The sequence below is a fragment of the Ornithorhynchus anatinus genome, chromosome 8, assembly GCF_004115215.2.
Source record: "Ornithorhynchus anatinus isolate Pmale09 chromosome 8, mOrnAna1.pri.v4, whole genome shotgun sequence".
Lineage (NCBI taxonomy): Eukaryota > Metazoa > Chordata > Mammalia > Monotremata > Ornithorhynchidae > Ornithorhynchus > Ornithorhynchus anatinus.
The window spans coordinates 39,744,131-39,756,634 of record NC_041735.1 but is presented as its reverse complement, the minus strand read 5'-3'; the positions used below and the strand labels follow the sequence as shown (position 1 = coordinate 39,756,634).

Genomic DNA, 12,504 nt, shown 5'->3' with positions numbered 1-12,504 from the left:
GTGGTCAACTACCCTTTACGGAATGGAGAGAATGAAACTCGATAACCTCCCTTAGAAAAATATTGTCTTGTCTGACCATATAGACCACCAAGAAATTCACCCTTCTGTAGTTTAAGCCTCAATCCTTATTCTGGCCTCAGCTGGTTCAAAAAATGATTTCTCACAATGACTATCTCACTCATCCTGCCCCCTTATGAATTTGGAAACAGGTGGATGAGGAGGAAGGTTCTGGAGATGGGAGCTGGAGGGGGTTAGAGGTATCGGAATTTTGCATCTGGGGCAATTAAACATTCCTAAAGATAAGTTGAGCGTCCACATTTTAGAAACTTAAAACTCCCTCTCCTGTCCTGCTCCAGCCATCAGCTCCCAGTCCTCCTTCCGCCCTGGGCAGAGCAGATTTGGTTAGCTCTTACCATCTCATTAGCTCTGGAGCATTAGAATGTTTTTAGAGTTAAGCTAATAAACTATGTTTATCAAGTTGGTCTGGGTAAATGCAGATTGGAAAAGATGAGTAGGGGAATGCACTTTATTAAGGTAAAGACTTCTAGGCCCAAGGAAAGTTCTCAGATTGGCCGTATTGATTAATACTGGCCAGAATTGTTGGATGCAGTCTCGGACCCAAGAAAATCCAACAGTTCTGACCACTTGTCCTGGCATTGCTGTGATGGCTTTTCAATTCACCCTTTTACCTAGAGGCAGTGTGAATCAGGGAATGAAAGCTTATTTTAGAAACCAGCAGATCTGGATTCTAGTCCCACATTTCTGTACGACACATTCCCTCTGGGACCTAGAGTTAGTCAGTTGACCTCTCTGGGTCTCAGTTTTCCCATCTTTTAAAAGAAGAATAACAATTTACCTACCCCAGCTTCTTCCAAGGGGTAATCAGAAGCTAAAGTGGTCATGTCCACCATACAAAGCTTTCCAAATTTCTTCCCGAGGCCGAGATTATTTCTGTTCAGGATTATTTTGTCCCTCATCATTGTAGCACAGTTTTCACTAGCATCTACGGGACTTTGATTACTCATGGTGGTAAGAAAAGACAGCCTGATGAAAAGTAACAGCCTGGGGAGTGTCACAGAGAGGAAGCTAAAATAGTTGTTGATTCCCCTACATACCAGTCCCGAGATCTCTAATCATATGGCAGGAACAGTTTAAATGAGTGATTTTCCTCGGCAAGCTCTAGTGCGCAGTAGACAGCTACATCCTTTCAACTTGAGAGTTTTATCACTTTCAGATCGAGGCCTACCCCGTAGCAGGTGCAGAAACACAGCTAGCCCTGGATTCATAAACCTCTTTTCAAGAGCAGGTGTCAGCTTCAATTATCGTTTTGCAAATTCATTTTAGCCAGTTAATGAAATTCACTGGAGAATAATGATATTGATTTTTTTCCCTCCCTCAGCTGTCTCTCTCTCTCTCTCCTAAGGCTTATAAAACATTTGCCTTCTCTCGCAGGGAATACATCTCTCGGTTAAGCTTAAGACTTCCTGAGGCTTTCTATTAGTGAATTGTCTGTGGTCGTCAAAGGAGTTGCTGTGATAATGGAATTAAGGATGTATTTAAGAGGCACGGTGAAAAATAACCATTCCGAATTTACATGGAAAAGTTTTAATTTAACTGTAATGTAATGAAAATTAAATTCAACTGAACCCAGAAAGCCAAGGCAGATACAGCCTTAAGATTCTGTCCCTCTAGGTCTTTACATGTTTCTTTTAGGACTCAGTCAATCCTATCCAGGTCCTCTATTCCGTAAACCACCCATTTTACATTTCTTTGCGATGCAGCTTTCCGTGTTACCAGCTGCCCGGTGCTGGTCTGTATGAAATTCATGGATTTTCCAGGTGATCTCAGCTAGAGAAATAACAGCATTCTTTTATCTCCGTGCATTATGAGCCAAACAAACCCTATTGTTTCCAAATCAAAAAAAACCTCTCCTTCCCATGATAAATTATTCAGTAGAGCTTTTTTTTCTTGAAGAACTCTTGATGATTTCCTCTGTGAATTTAATTTTTTTCATTTTGTTTGATTATGAATTATATTTCTGCTTCTGGCCTGCTTCATCCAAGCTACAATGAGATTGGCTTCTGAAAAATTAAATTTAACAATTAAAGTACCATTTAGCAAGGAAATCTTTGGGGCAGCCACATTTTATGATACCCTGTTTAATGGGAGAGAACCAGAAGGAAATCATAATCATTTATTTTTACAATTCATAAATTGAAAAGGCAGTGAACTTCTCATGAGAGCAGCCTGACTCTTCTTTGTGATTCAACAGAAAGTCTCAAGGTCTAATTCCTGTTCTTCCCAGAATGTAAATCAGATGTAATCTCCCAGGATCTTAGGTCTGCTTCCCCTTTCTAGTGGGGGTGGAGAAGAGAGTCCCTGATAATGCCAGTGCTCCCCAAGCCTGACCCAAAACTCTGTCTGACCTCACTGACTTCTCACCTACCAAATATATTTCATGAGGTCTTCAAGAGACATTATAAACAAGTTTTAGCAAAGGCTCGTCTGTAAATACATTAATATCTTGACTTACGTTTACATAGCATCCGACATTGAGCACTCACAGATCTTATATATTTTTGCTGCGGGTAATGAAATATTCTGCGAGCAGGGAACAGGTCTGCTAATTCTACTGGTCTCTGCCCATAGTGAGCACTTAGTAAATTCCACCGTTTAGTTGACGTTGGAATCCACACACACAGTTACGCACCTCTGGTCTTAATTTTCAGAGAGAATGCTATTGATCTAAAATCCTGTGGATGTGACTGAAAAGAGAGATGCAAAACTGACACTTTCACCTAGTTTGCATGTAAAGATGGTCCCTTGATGTATCTGTCCTGTTTTCAAAAGTGCCCCTTGGTATCCCCGTCTTCACAGAGCAGTCTCTCTTCTGATCTCTGCCAACCAGGCTGTTCTGTTAAAACATTTTTTCTGTCCTCTCTGCTTGTGCCCTTTTTCTGCCTTCTCTTTCAAGTTTGAAAACTCTCCCTCCCTCCCTGCAGGAAAAACTGGTGAATGTTTCATATGTAAATGTATGCTCCCACCTTCTCACAACAAGCCATGCTAGATGGTAGGGGTGATATTACCATCTCATTTTATATTTGAGGAAAATGAGGCTTAGCTATATTTAGTTATTTACCCAGTGTCACCAAGGAAATCAGTGACAGAACCAGAAATAAACAGTCTTCTTCTCTCCTCCAGTCCAGTAGCCTTTCAACTGCGCAGCATGGTATCGAGAGGAAATGCTAATATTAATAATTTCCCCTTTTTCCCCACAGCTCAAATCGTCCCCAAGTTTAGGCCAGCCAGTTGCTGAAATAGGTTAGAAAAATAAGGAAATACAGTTTTGCAGATTGTCACTCAGGTGATACGGCAGAGCCATAAACCTTCACAGGGATAAGCTCTGGAAGCTTTTTTGGGAAGCAGCACAATGTCTGGATCCAACACACCAGCATCTGAGGTTGGAGAAACTAGAATGGTACAATATTTAATTAGAGTTTGGATTCCTGGCATGACAATTCTAATTCTATATTAGCCACCCTAATATAGAACAAAAGTTATTCAGTGATAGCTTCGGAGCATTCTTCCATGTTTTTCAGTATCTTCTGTGGAGAACTGTTAAATGCCTCTTTTACAAATACGTTTTTCTGGTCAGCACTTCTTACTAATTCTGCCAGTTTACTCTTGTGCATTTTTCCGTAATTCTTTGGTCAAAATTTTAGGGAAATCTTGAATTCTGGGACCCAGTCAGGGAGAGAAATTGCAGCACTTGGTCATTCATTTCACTCACTGTTGTTTCCCCTTTTACTTCTCCAATCAGATTTGGTTTCTTTTGGCACATCAATCCGTCATTGGTATTTGTTGAGTGCTTACTGTGCAGCACTGTCCTAAGCACTTGGGCGACTAATAATAATAATGACATTTGTTAAGCACTTACTATGTGCAAAAGCACTGTTCTAAGCACGGGGTGGAATACAAGGTGATCATGTTATCCCACATGGGGCTCACAGTCTTAATCCCCATTTTACATGTGAGGTAACTGAGGTACAGAGAAGTTAAGTGACTTGCCCAAAGTCACACAGCTGGCAAGTGGCAGAGCCGGGATTAGAACTCATGACCTCTGACTCCAAAGCCCAGGCTCTTTCCACTGAGCCACACTGCTTCTCAGTACAGTACAGTAGAATTGGTAGACATATTCCCTGCCCACGAGAAGCTCACAATCTAGTGAGCTCATGTCCAATAGCCATGAATGTCCAATATTCCCAAGTTCTGAACTCCAAATCTGTAAAAACAAAAGAAAAATAATGCCAAGCAAGAACTTTACTTTTTTTTTTCATTTTAGTTACCCAACAGCCTGATTTACTATTCTGATTTTCCTGCCAAATTAAGTGTCAGTTATTGCCCTTAGAAACACCCTGATGAAAATCTTGATACTGACCAGAACTACATGTGCACTTCCATTTTATTTCATTTTCTTAAGCCTTGGCACTTCGCTGGTGTGCGTTGGACCATTATTGGGTTTTATTTTGCTGAGGGAAATGTTATATTTCAAGAAGATTGTTTAAAACACCTCTTTCATGTGTGTATGTGTCTCTCAAAAAATGTTGTTGCTTGTTATTGGGTAAGGGGAGAAAATTCACATACCACTAAAAATTTCTTCAGGTGCTGATTTCTGCCATACTTAGCATACGTGGGAGACAGGGACTATCTGAGTAGTGTCACTGAAGTGGTTGCCGTCCACTGGGATACAGAGTAAAGCTATTGATAGGCCAAAAACAGGTCATATTCCAACCGTCTCAGTCGCAGGAATGTTATCTTAGTTATTTCTCAAATGGGAAGCTGTGTATCCCAGGACATACAGGTGGAGATGTCCTGAAGGCAGGAGAAAATGTGAGATTGCAGAGAAGGAGAGAGGGTAGGCCGGGGGATGTAGATTAAAGGAATGAATGACCATAGGACACCCAAACAACTGTTGAACGGTGAGCTACAAGGGGGCACCCAAAACCTAGGGGCATAGACTAAAAGCTTTTAAAGAACACATTAAAGCACACTCAAACAGTTTCACACCTGGAACTGAGGGATAGAATTGTGACTGGCAGACCAGACCGGCTCTAATCGAGAAAGTGGTGGCTCTTTTTGAGCAGAAGACTTGAGAGAATTATAAGACCAACAGTAATGACAGCAAAAGGGAGCTAATCTTTGTTTGAGCACTATGGAGCCTGGAACTCTGGGTCCTAAATTGGCCTTTTGGGCTGCACTTATACAGATAAACTTTATCATATTGGTGTCACCTTCAACTGTGGACAAGTATATATGTTTATAGCTATGCAGGTCTCAAACTGTTTAGCTTTAGCATTTATCAAAGAAATCCTGGACCCTGATCACTATATAGCAAGCAATTTTCAAGTCAATATTTGGGGTCTCCTGTAAAGCAAGGGCTACCTGAATCCCATTTCTAACCCAGAATTGATTTTCAGAGAAACCTAGATATCACCCTGGAATTAGAAATGGGATCCAGGCTTTCTCTGCCCAATTTCATTTCCATATTTCCACTGAAGGCAAGTTAGTTTTTACTTGCCTCCCACCACCAGATTTAGGGGTCACAAAAGGAGCAATGAACACTTGAATGCATATATTAAAACCTCAAATATGTACAAAAGTGCACAATGTTTTTTTTATGGTATTAAGCGATTACTGTGTGCCAGGTACCGAACTAAATGCTGGGGTAGATGGAGCTAATCAGGTTGGACGCAGTCCGTGTCCCACACTGGGCTCAGAGCCTTAATTCCCATCCTACAGATGAGGTAACTGAGGCACAGAGAAATGAAGTGACTTGCCCAAGGTCACACACAGCAGACAAGTGTTAGTGTCGGGATGAGAATCCAGGTCCTTCTGACTCCCAGGTCCGGACTCCTTCCTCTAGACCACGCTTCTTCTCAATTCTTTGTAGAGCAGTGTACTAGGTATTTGGAAACATACAATAAAAGGAGACAACGTGGACTCTACCCCCAAGCAGTTTTTTTGTCTAATGGGGTTATCTGAAATTGTGTACATTTGGTATTAGATACACCAGAGTTGGCTGGATAATATAATGGCCTTCATCATGAGTGAGTTACATACTCAAGAAGCCAAGCTAATGTTTTCAGCCCCCCATAGCTGCTGAAGTGACCTAAATGTGTACTCTGTGGCCCTGGTTCCAAAAACGGCTCGATGTTTCAAGATGTGTTTTAACTTAGGACTTAGGATTTAGGGGAAAATCAGATGAGCTTTTATTTAGATTAACTTTGTGTGGTCAGAAAGCTAGCCTGCTAGTTAGGAAACATCCATCTTCTCCCTTCACAGATTTTTCAAGCACTAGAAGGGAGCCCCTTGAGTCCAGTAGCTAACTGGAAAGAAAGGGATGGATCAGAAGAGGAAATGAATGAAAAAAATTACTCATATGTCAAGTCCTCACTGTGATTCTTTTCCAGCTAACAATATTTTCATAATATCTCTTGTATCTTATCGTGTTTTATCAAAAAAGCAGAGACAAGTGCTGAAACCAGGCATCGCTAAGAACAGGCGTAGGCCGTTAGATAGGACCAATGTATTTCCTTTAAATAGAGTTTTCTATCTGCAAATTCCATAAACTTCAGAAGATATCATTGGCTGAATATTACAGTTTACTTTCCACGTGTCAGAATAAATTCACACTGTGGTATTTTTAAGACAGCCTCTTGGCATCCATCATTTCCCTCGCTTCCTAAAATGAATGATTTTATGTGTATTTGGGTTTATGGCAGGATTGACCTATTCTTTATGCAGAATAGCAGAAATAAAAGATAGCTGCAGAGCTCAGGTCCAGTTCCTAACCTGCCCACTGTGGGTTTCCCAAGTATTTTGTATAGCTAATGCCTGTACACACTGCTCTTCTTCTCTGGTTCTTCTACTGGTTCCTACTCCATCTCTCACCCCATAACTGTGGGTATCTATAAAGCTCCTATTCTTATCGTTCTAGACTTATCCACTCACATCTTTTCAGCGACTGTCTCTATGTAGATGACTCCCAAATCTACCACTCGAGCCCTGACCTGTCCCTAATTATCCTAGCCTGCATTTCATCGTACTTCCAGGAGATCTCAGATGGATGTCCCACCAGGGTTTCAACCCCAACATGTAACTGAAATTCTCATCTTCACCTTTCAACCTTCTCCTCCATCCAACTTTCCCATCTCTGTCAATAAAAGGACCGTGTTCCAGAAGCGTGCAACTTTTGGGTCACCCTCAACTCCTCCCCGTCTTTCAGGATTTATATGCAATCAAGCACTTAGTCCTGCCGACTCTTCCTCAAAAACATTTCCCAGATATGCCCCTTCCTCTCCATACGAACAACCACTGTCATGGTTTTCCTGTTCATATTACAACTGGGCTACTAGCAGCCTCCTCACCAAAGTCTTCATCTTTCAGCCTTCTGATTCCATGATTTTAAGTGATGTTTCTAGCTTGTTGAGTTTAAAATGCTTCCCAAGGGATAGCCCGAAATCATTTTCTACCACTAGTTTGCAGATTCTTTGTTGCAGTTTTGAGCTAGCTGCCCACTTAAGAAAAAATCAGAAACATTGCCTGTAATTCTGAACTGAAGATACAGAAACCTAAAACATAAAATTGGTGAAGTGAAAGTAAGGGCTGCCAGTCTTTATGAGAAGCAGTGTGGCCTGGTGAAAAGAGCAAAGGCCTGGGAGTTAGAAGACCTAAGACCTAAAATCTAATCCCACCTCTGCCACATGTCTGCTGTAGGACCTTGGACATGTCATTTAACTTTTCTCTGCCTCAGTTACTTCATCTGTAAAATGGGGATTAAATCCTACTCCCTCTTACTTAGACTGGGAGCCCCCATGTGGGACAAGGACGGTATCCAACCTGATTAGCTTTTATCTACTCCAGAGCTTAGAACAGTGCTTGGCACATAGTAACTGCTTAAGAAATAGCACAGTTATTAATTGTATGCTCTATTTGGGGGGTGGGAGGCAGTTGGAAGTGTAGGGTATATGAGCGGTTAGAACAAAAAAAGTCTTACCAGCTATCAGGAGTACCTTGTACTTTTTGTGATTAAAAACATGATTTAAGCAACAAAAATACTGTAGAAGGATTATAAACCACCTGACTAGAACTCAGAAAATGAACAAGAAATGTTAGATGAGACTGGGGAAGCTTCACAAGTGGAGTCATTCATTTTCTCTTCTGATCCATCCCACTAGTCAATAGTAATAGAGAATTCTATTATCCTGAAATAGATTGACTGAATAACTCATCAGGACAGATGTGAAAGGTAAGGTTGGGGGACTGGATAGAAGATGGTTTTCTGGAAAAATTAGTCCTAGAATCCATAGGGAAAGAGAATAAACTAGATTGAATTCTGAGTTGAATATCCTTCCTGATGCAGCGAAGTGTGAGGGAGAGCCACTTTGCAATAGCGAAAACACAACTAAATTTAACTTTCTTATTAGGGGAGAAAGGTAAAAACAGTTGCAATTCGATTATTATTTTAGAAGGGGGAAACTATGACAGATTTCAAACATAGAGGAAAATTAGGAAGGAATAGCCATACAAACAAAAAGCCTACAAGAAGACTGGAGGTTCTTTAAAAGTCTTTTTAGAGGTTCAGGCACTCTGTCCCAAATAAAGAACCCAAACAGGTGCTCAAACATAAATCGAGCATTCCTAATTGACCAAGTTAAAGAGGTCATTAAAATAAAAATGCAGTCTTTTAAAATGGCGAACTCCCCTGAGTGAGAATCGGCAAAAATGGCAGGTTAAAGTACATACAGAAAACTAGATGGACCAAAAGGGAATTTAAAAAGCTCCTTGCAAATTGTCAATGTTAATGAAAATTTCTTCAAAGTGCACTTGGGAATAAAAAAGGAGAGAGCAGAGAGGCTCAGCAAGTACTTTACCTTTTACTTAGGAAGAGAAAGTGTACTTTGCACCCAGTAAGTGCTCAAAAATTTGATTTATTTGAAGTATGATTGATATATGCTGAGAAAATTCGTAGGTAAAATTATTTTTTGCAGTAAACAAACCAGCTCCTGGATCAAATGTAGAAAACACTCTGTTCAGATGCTACTTCTGTTTTCCAGCTGTAGTCTGTCTAGTTGTATGAAGGACAACTGTATGTGTTCTTTATTTTGTTTTTCGGTTTTCACCTGATTTTTAAAACGAAGTGGAAGAGACTTATCCCTACTTCCTTAGCCACACATTAGTATTATTATTATCATTGTATTTGTTCAACACTTACTGTGTATCAAGTACTGTTCTAAGTGCTGAGGAAGATACAAGTTAATCAGGTTGGACAAAGTCCCTTTCCCACACAGGACTCGAAAGATAAGTAGAAGGGGGAGCAGGTATGAAATCCTCATTTTACAGTTGAGGAATCTGAGGCACAGGAAAGATAAATGACTTTCCCAAGGTCACACTGCAAACAATTGGCAGAGCCTCAGATACCTTATCTGGAAAACGGGGAATCGAGACTGTGAGACCGATTGACTTGTATCCGCCCCCGTGCTTAATACAGTGCCTGGTACATATCGCTTAACAAATACCATTATCATCATCATTATATATACACATATATAGGTAATTATTTAGACTCTTTAAGAGTATGTCTAGCTTGTCTTTGTTTTCACAGAGTATCTCATACTTGCAAATACAGTTGCTTAAAAAAGAAGACACTCCATTTTTATGTCTCATTCTCTGTATGTAGTGAAGAAAAGTAGTTTGAAAAGTGTGATTTCCTGAAACTCCTTCTTGAGACAGTTGTTACATGTATATAAAACATCCAAAAATGAAAAAAGGCATTTCAAGCTCCCTCATCCCAAATTCCTACCTGATAAATCCTCAGAGTATCTCCAACCTTTCTAACTTCTCTGCCAAATTTCTTCCCTCCCTCCCCCCAGCAATCTCACATCTTCCCCCTTACAGTATTATCCTTACTGTTATCATTATTATGTTAAGCGTTTACTATGTGTCAAGCACCGGGGTAGATATAAGCTAATCAGGTTGGACACAATCCATTACCCAGTTTATAGATGAGGAAGCTAAGGCACAGAGAAGTTAAGTGATTTGTCCAAGGTCACACAGCAGGCAAGTGGCGGAGCAGGAATTAGATCACAGGTGCTCTGATTCCTAGACCCTTGCTCTTTCCACTAGGCCATGCCGCTCCTCAATTGCTGAACCTTTCTCAGCTACAGGGAGAGACCGTGTCAGGAATTTTGCAGGGGTATGTAAAGGGAAGGGCTTGGCAGTGCATAGGAAGCACTTAACAAATACTACTATTATGAAGTACCTAATTGTGCCCTTCTTTAGCTGTTCATAATTGGCCTTACTTTAATATACCTTTCTCGGTCTTAGTTCTATCAGGAGTAGATTGAACCTCTAAAACAGAGATGAGCCATGGTCATGCCAGACAACTGAATTGTATCTTGAGTGTGCCTGTTACTTAGAAGAAAGCAATATTTTCCTCATTTTGGGTACTGTAGAGCCTAAGCCCTGGCAACTTTCCACACCATTTTATTGGTCACCATTACCCTTTGGGGTCCCTCTCCACTTTCATACACTATTTTGGGGTAGTGTATCATCAGTGGTTCTTTTCCAGACTGGTGCAGCTTGTATAATGGCTACTTGGGACTGGGTGCTTAGTACCCATCACCATTTATGGTAAAAAATGAACTTTATGGGGCCCCTGTATGTGGCCCCCCTGCTCTCTCCCTTCAAGGACTCTGACCATAAACCTCAGCCCTGCCCACCTTCAAAGCCCTTCTGAAACCCCACCTTTTCCAACAAGCTTTTCCTCACCAATTTTCACTTCCCTTGATGTTAACCCTTTGGCAATATATATACATATATATAAATATATGTAAATATTGGGTAATTCTGTGCCCTGTTAGAGTATAAACTCCTTGTGGGCAGGGAGTGTCTAGTACTTTTGTCTAATCAGTCGATTTTAATTGAGGGCTTACTGTGGGGCGAGCATAGTACTGAGCACTTGGGAGAGTTCAGTAGTTAAGTATATAGAATTCCTGCTCTCAAGGCATTTACAGTCTAACAGGGGATTCCCCCCAAAATAAATTATAGGTAGGGGGAAACAACTGAGTTTAAAGATTTGCATATAGGTATTCCTCTGTATGTACGTAGGTGCATAGGTGACGCAGAAGAAGGGAAAATGGAGTGGAGAGTTAGGGAAGGTTTCCTGTTGAGGATGTGATTTTAGTAGGGTTTTGAAGATCGGGAACATGATGGTCTGTCAGATAGAAAGGGAAAGGGAGTTCTAAGTCAGGAGAGGGGGTGAGCGAGTGGTGGACAACGAGAAAGATGATAGTGGGGCACAGTGAGTAGGTTGGCATTAGAGGAACGAATTGCAATCTGGGCGGTAGTGGGAAGAAAGAGTGCCTTCTGTACTTCCCAAGTACTCAGTACAGGGTACTGCACTCAGTAGGTACTCAGTGCCTACCAGTACACATGTTCATTGACAGCAAAATTTCTTCTTTTCTATTTTTTTTTAATTTATAGATCAGCCATCCAGAAGCTGGGAGCAGAAGTATTCGAGAAGGTCTATGGTTATCTCAAAGGGGCAAGACAACAAACTACAAGTGAAGATGAGATCAGGGAGTCTCTGGAGAAACTAGTGCCGCGGGCGAGTGACTGTTTCGAGGTGGACCAGCTCCTTTACTTTGAGGAGCTGCTGCTTGCCGGAGGAGAGGACCCAGTGATGCAGAGCCTTCTTTAATTAGCAGAACTGGCATGTAATCAAGGGTGTGATACTAATAAACATATGATTGTACTGTGTTATGGGAAAGGAAGATATTGCTGAAGTCCCCATTTGCCTGCTCACTTCAGTAGGAACAGTAAGCCTTGGTTTGAGGGTTCACCGCATATCTTACTGTGTCTTAACGGAGAGAAAGAAATCCAATCAGCATTTAAATTCTAGGGCTCCAGCTAAATAACTGTCCTTCACTAGTGTTGCTAGAAAAATAATCCTTTCTACTTTTCTTTCTCCATTAGAAACGATGTCCTTTCCTCCTGAAAACATCCCCGTGACATCGATGGGTGGCAAGCACTGTTTTTTGTTTGTTGGTTGTTTTGGGTGTTTTTTTTTTCCTGTTGGAGAAACTAAGGTACAAAGAAGAAATCCGGCTGCCAACTGAGGCTGGGACCCAGGGCTTCTGGCTTTCAGCGAGAGCTCTGGCTTCTCCACCTTCCTATCAACAATCCTACTGTTGTCCCGTGGGGCTACACAACTTTGGAAATGATCTAAGAATGAGAGCTGGAAAGGACCTCAAGAGGTCATCTAGTCCAGCCCCCAGTTTACAGAAATATCACCTCTTGCCAATTTAGAATAATACTACCTCACTCAAGGTGCTAGATCAATACTTGAAGAATTGCCTGAACCCCCCGAGGGCCAGAGACTCTTGACTCTGCCCCATCGTCCCATCCCCTGGACTCCCGGTGCGGGCTGTGGAGCGGAGCAAA

At 41.3% G+C, this 12,504-nt stretch overlaps 1 protein-coding gene across 3 annotated transcripts in view; it reads left to right on the top strand.

The window, feature by feature from the left end:
* The window catches only part of NEK11 (NIMA related kinase 11), a 160,292-nt gene extending 148,472 nt beyond the window's left edge, over positions 1–11,820 (top strand). For all 3 annotated transcript variants that reach the window (XM_029070653.2, XM_029070654.2, XM_029070650.2), the window contains one exon: positions 11,545–11,820. In XM_029070653.2, the coding sequence (XP_028926486.1) occupies positions 11,545–11,761 (217 nt within the window). In that variant the 3' untranslated portion in view covers positions 11,762–11,820. The remainder of the gene's footprint in view (positions 1–11,544) is intronic.
* The last annotated feature ends 684 nt before the right edge of the window (positions 11,821–12,504 follow it).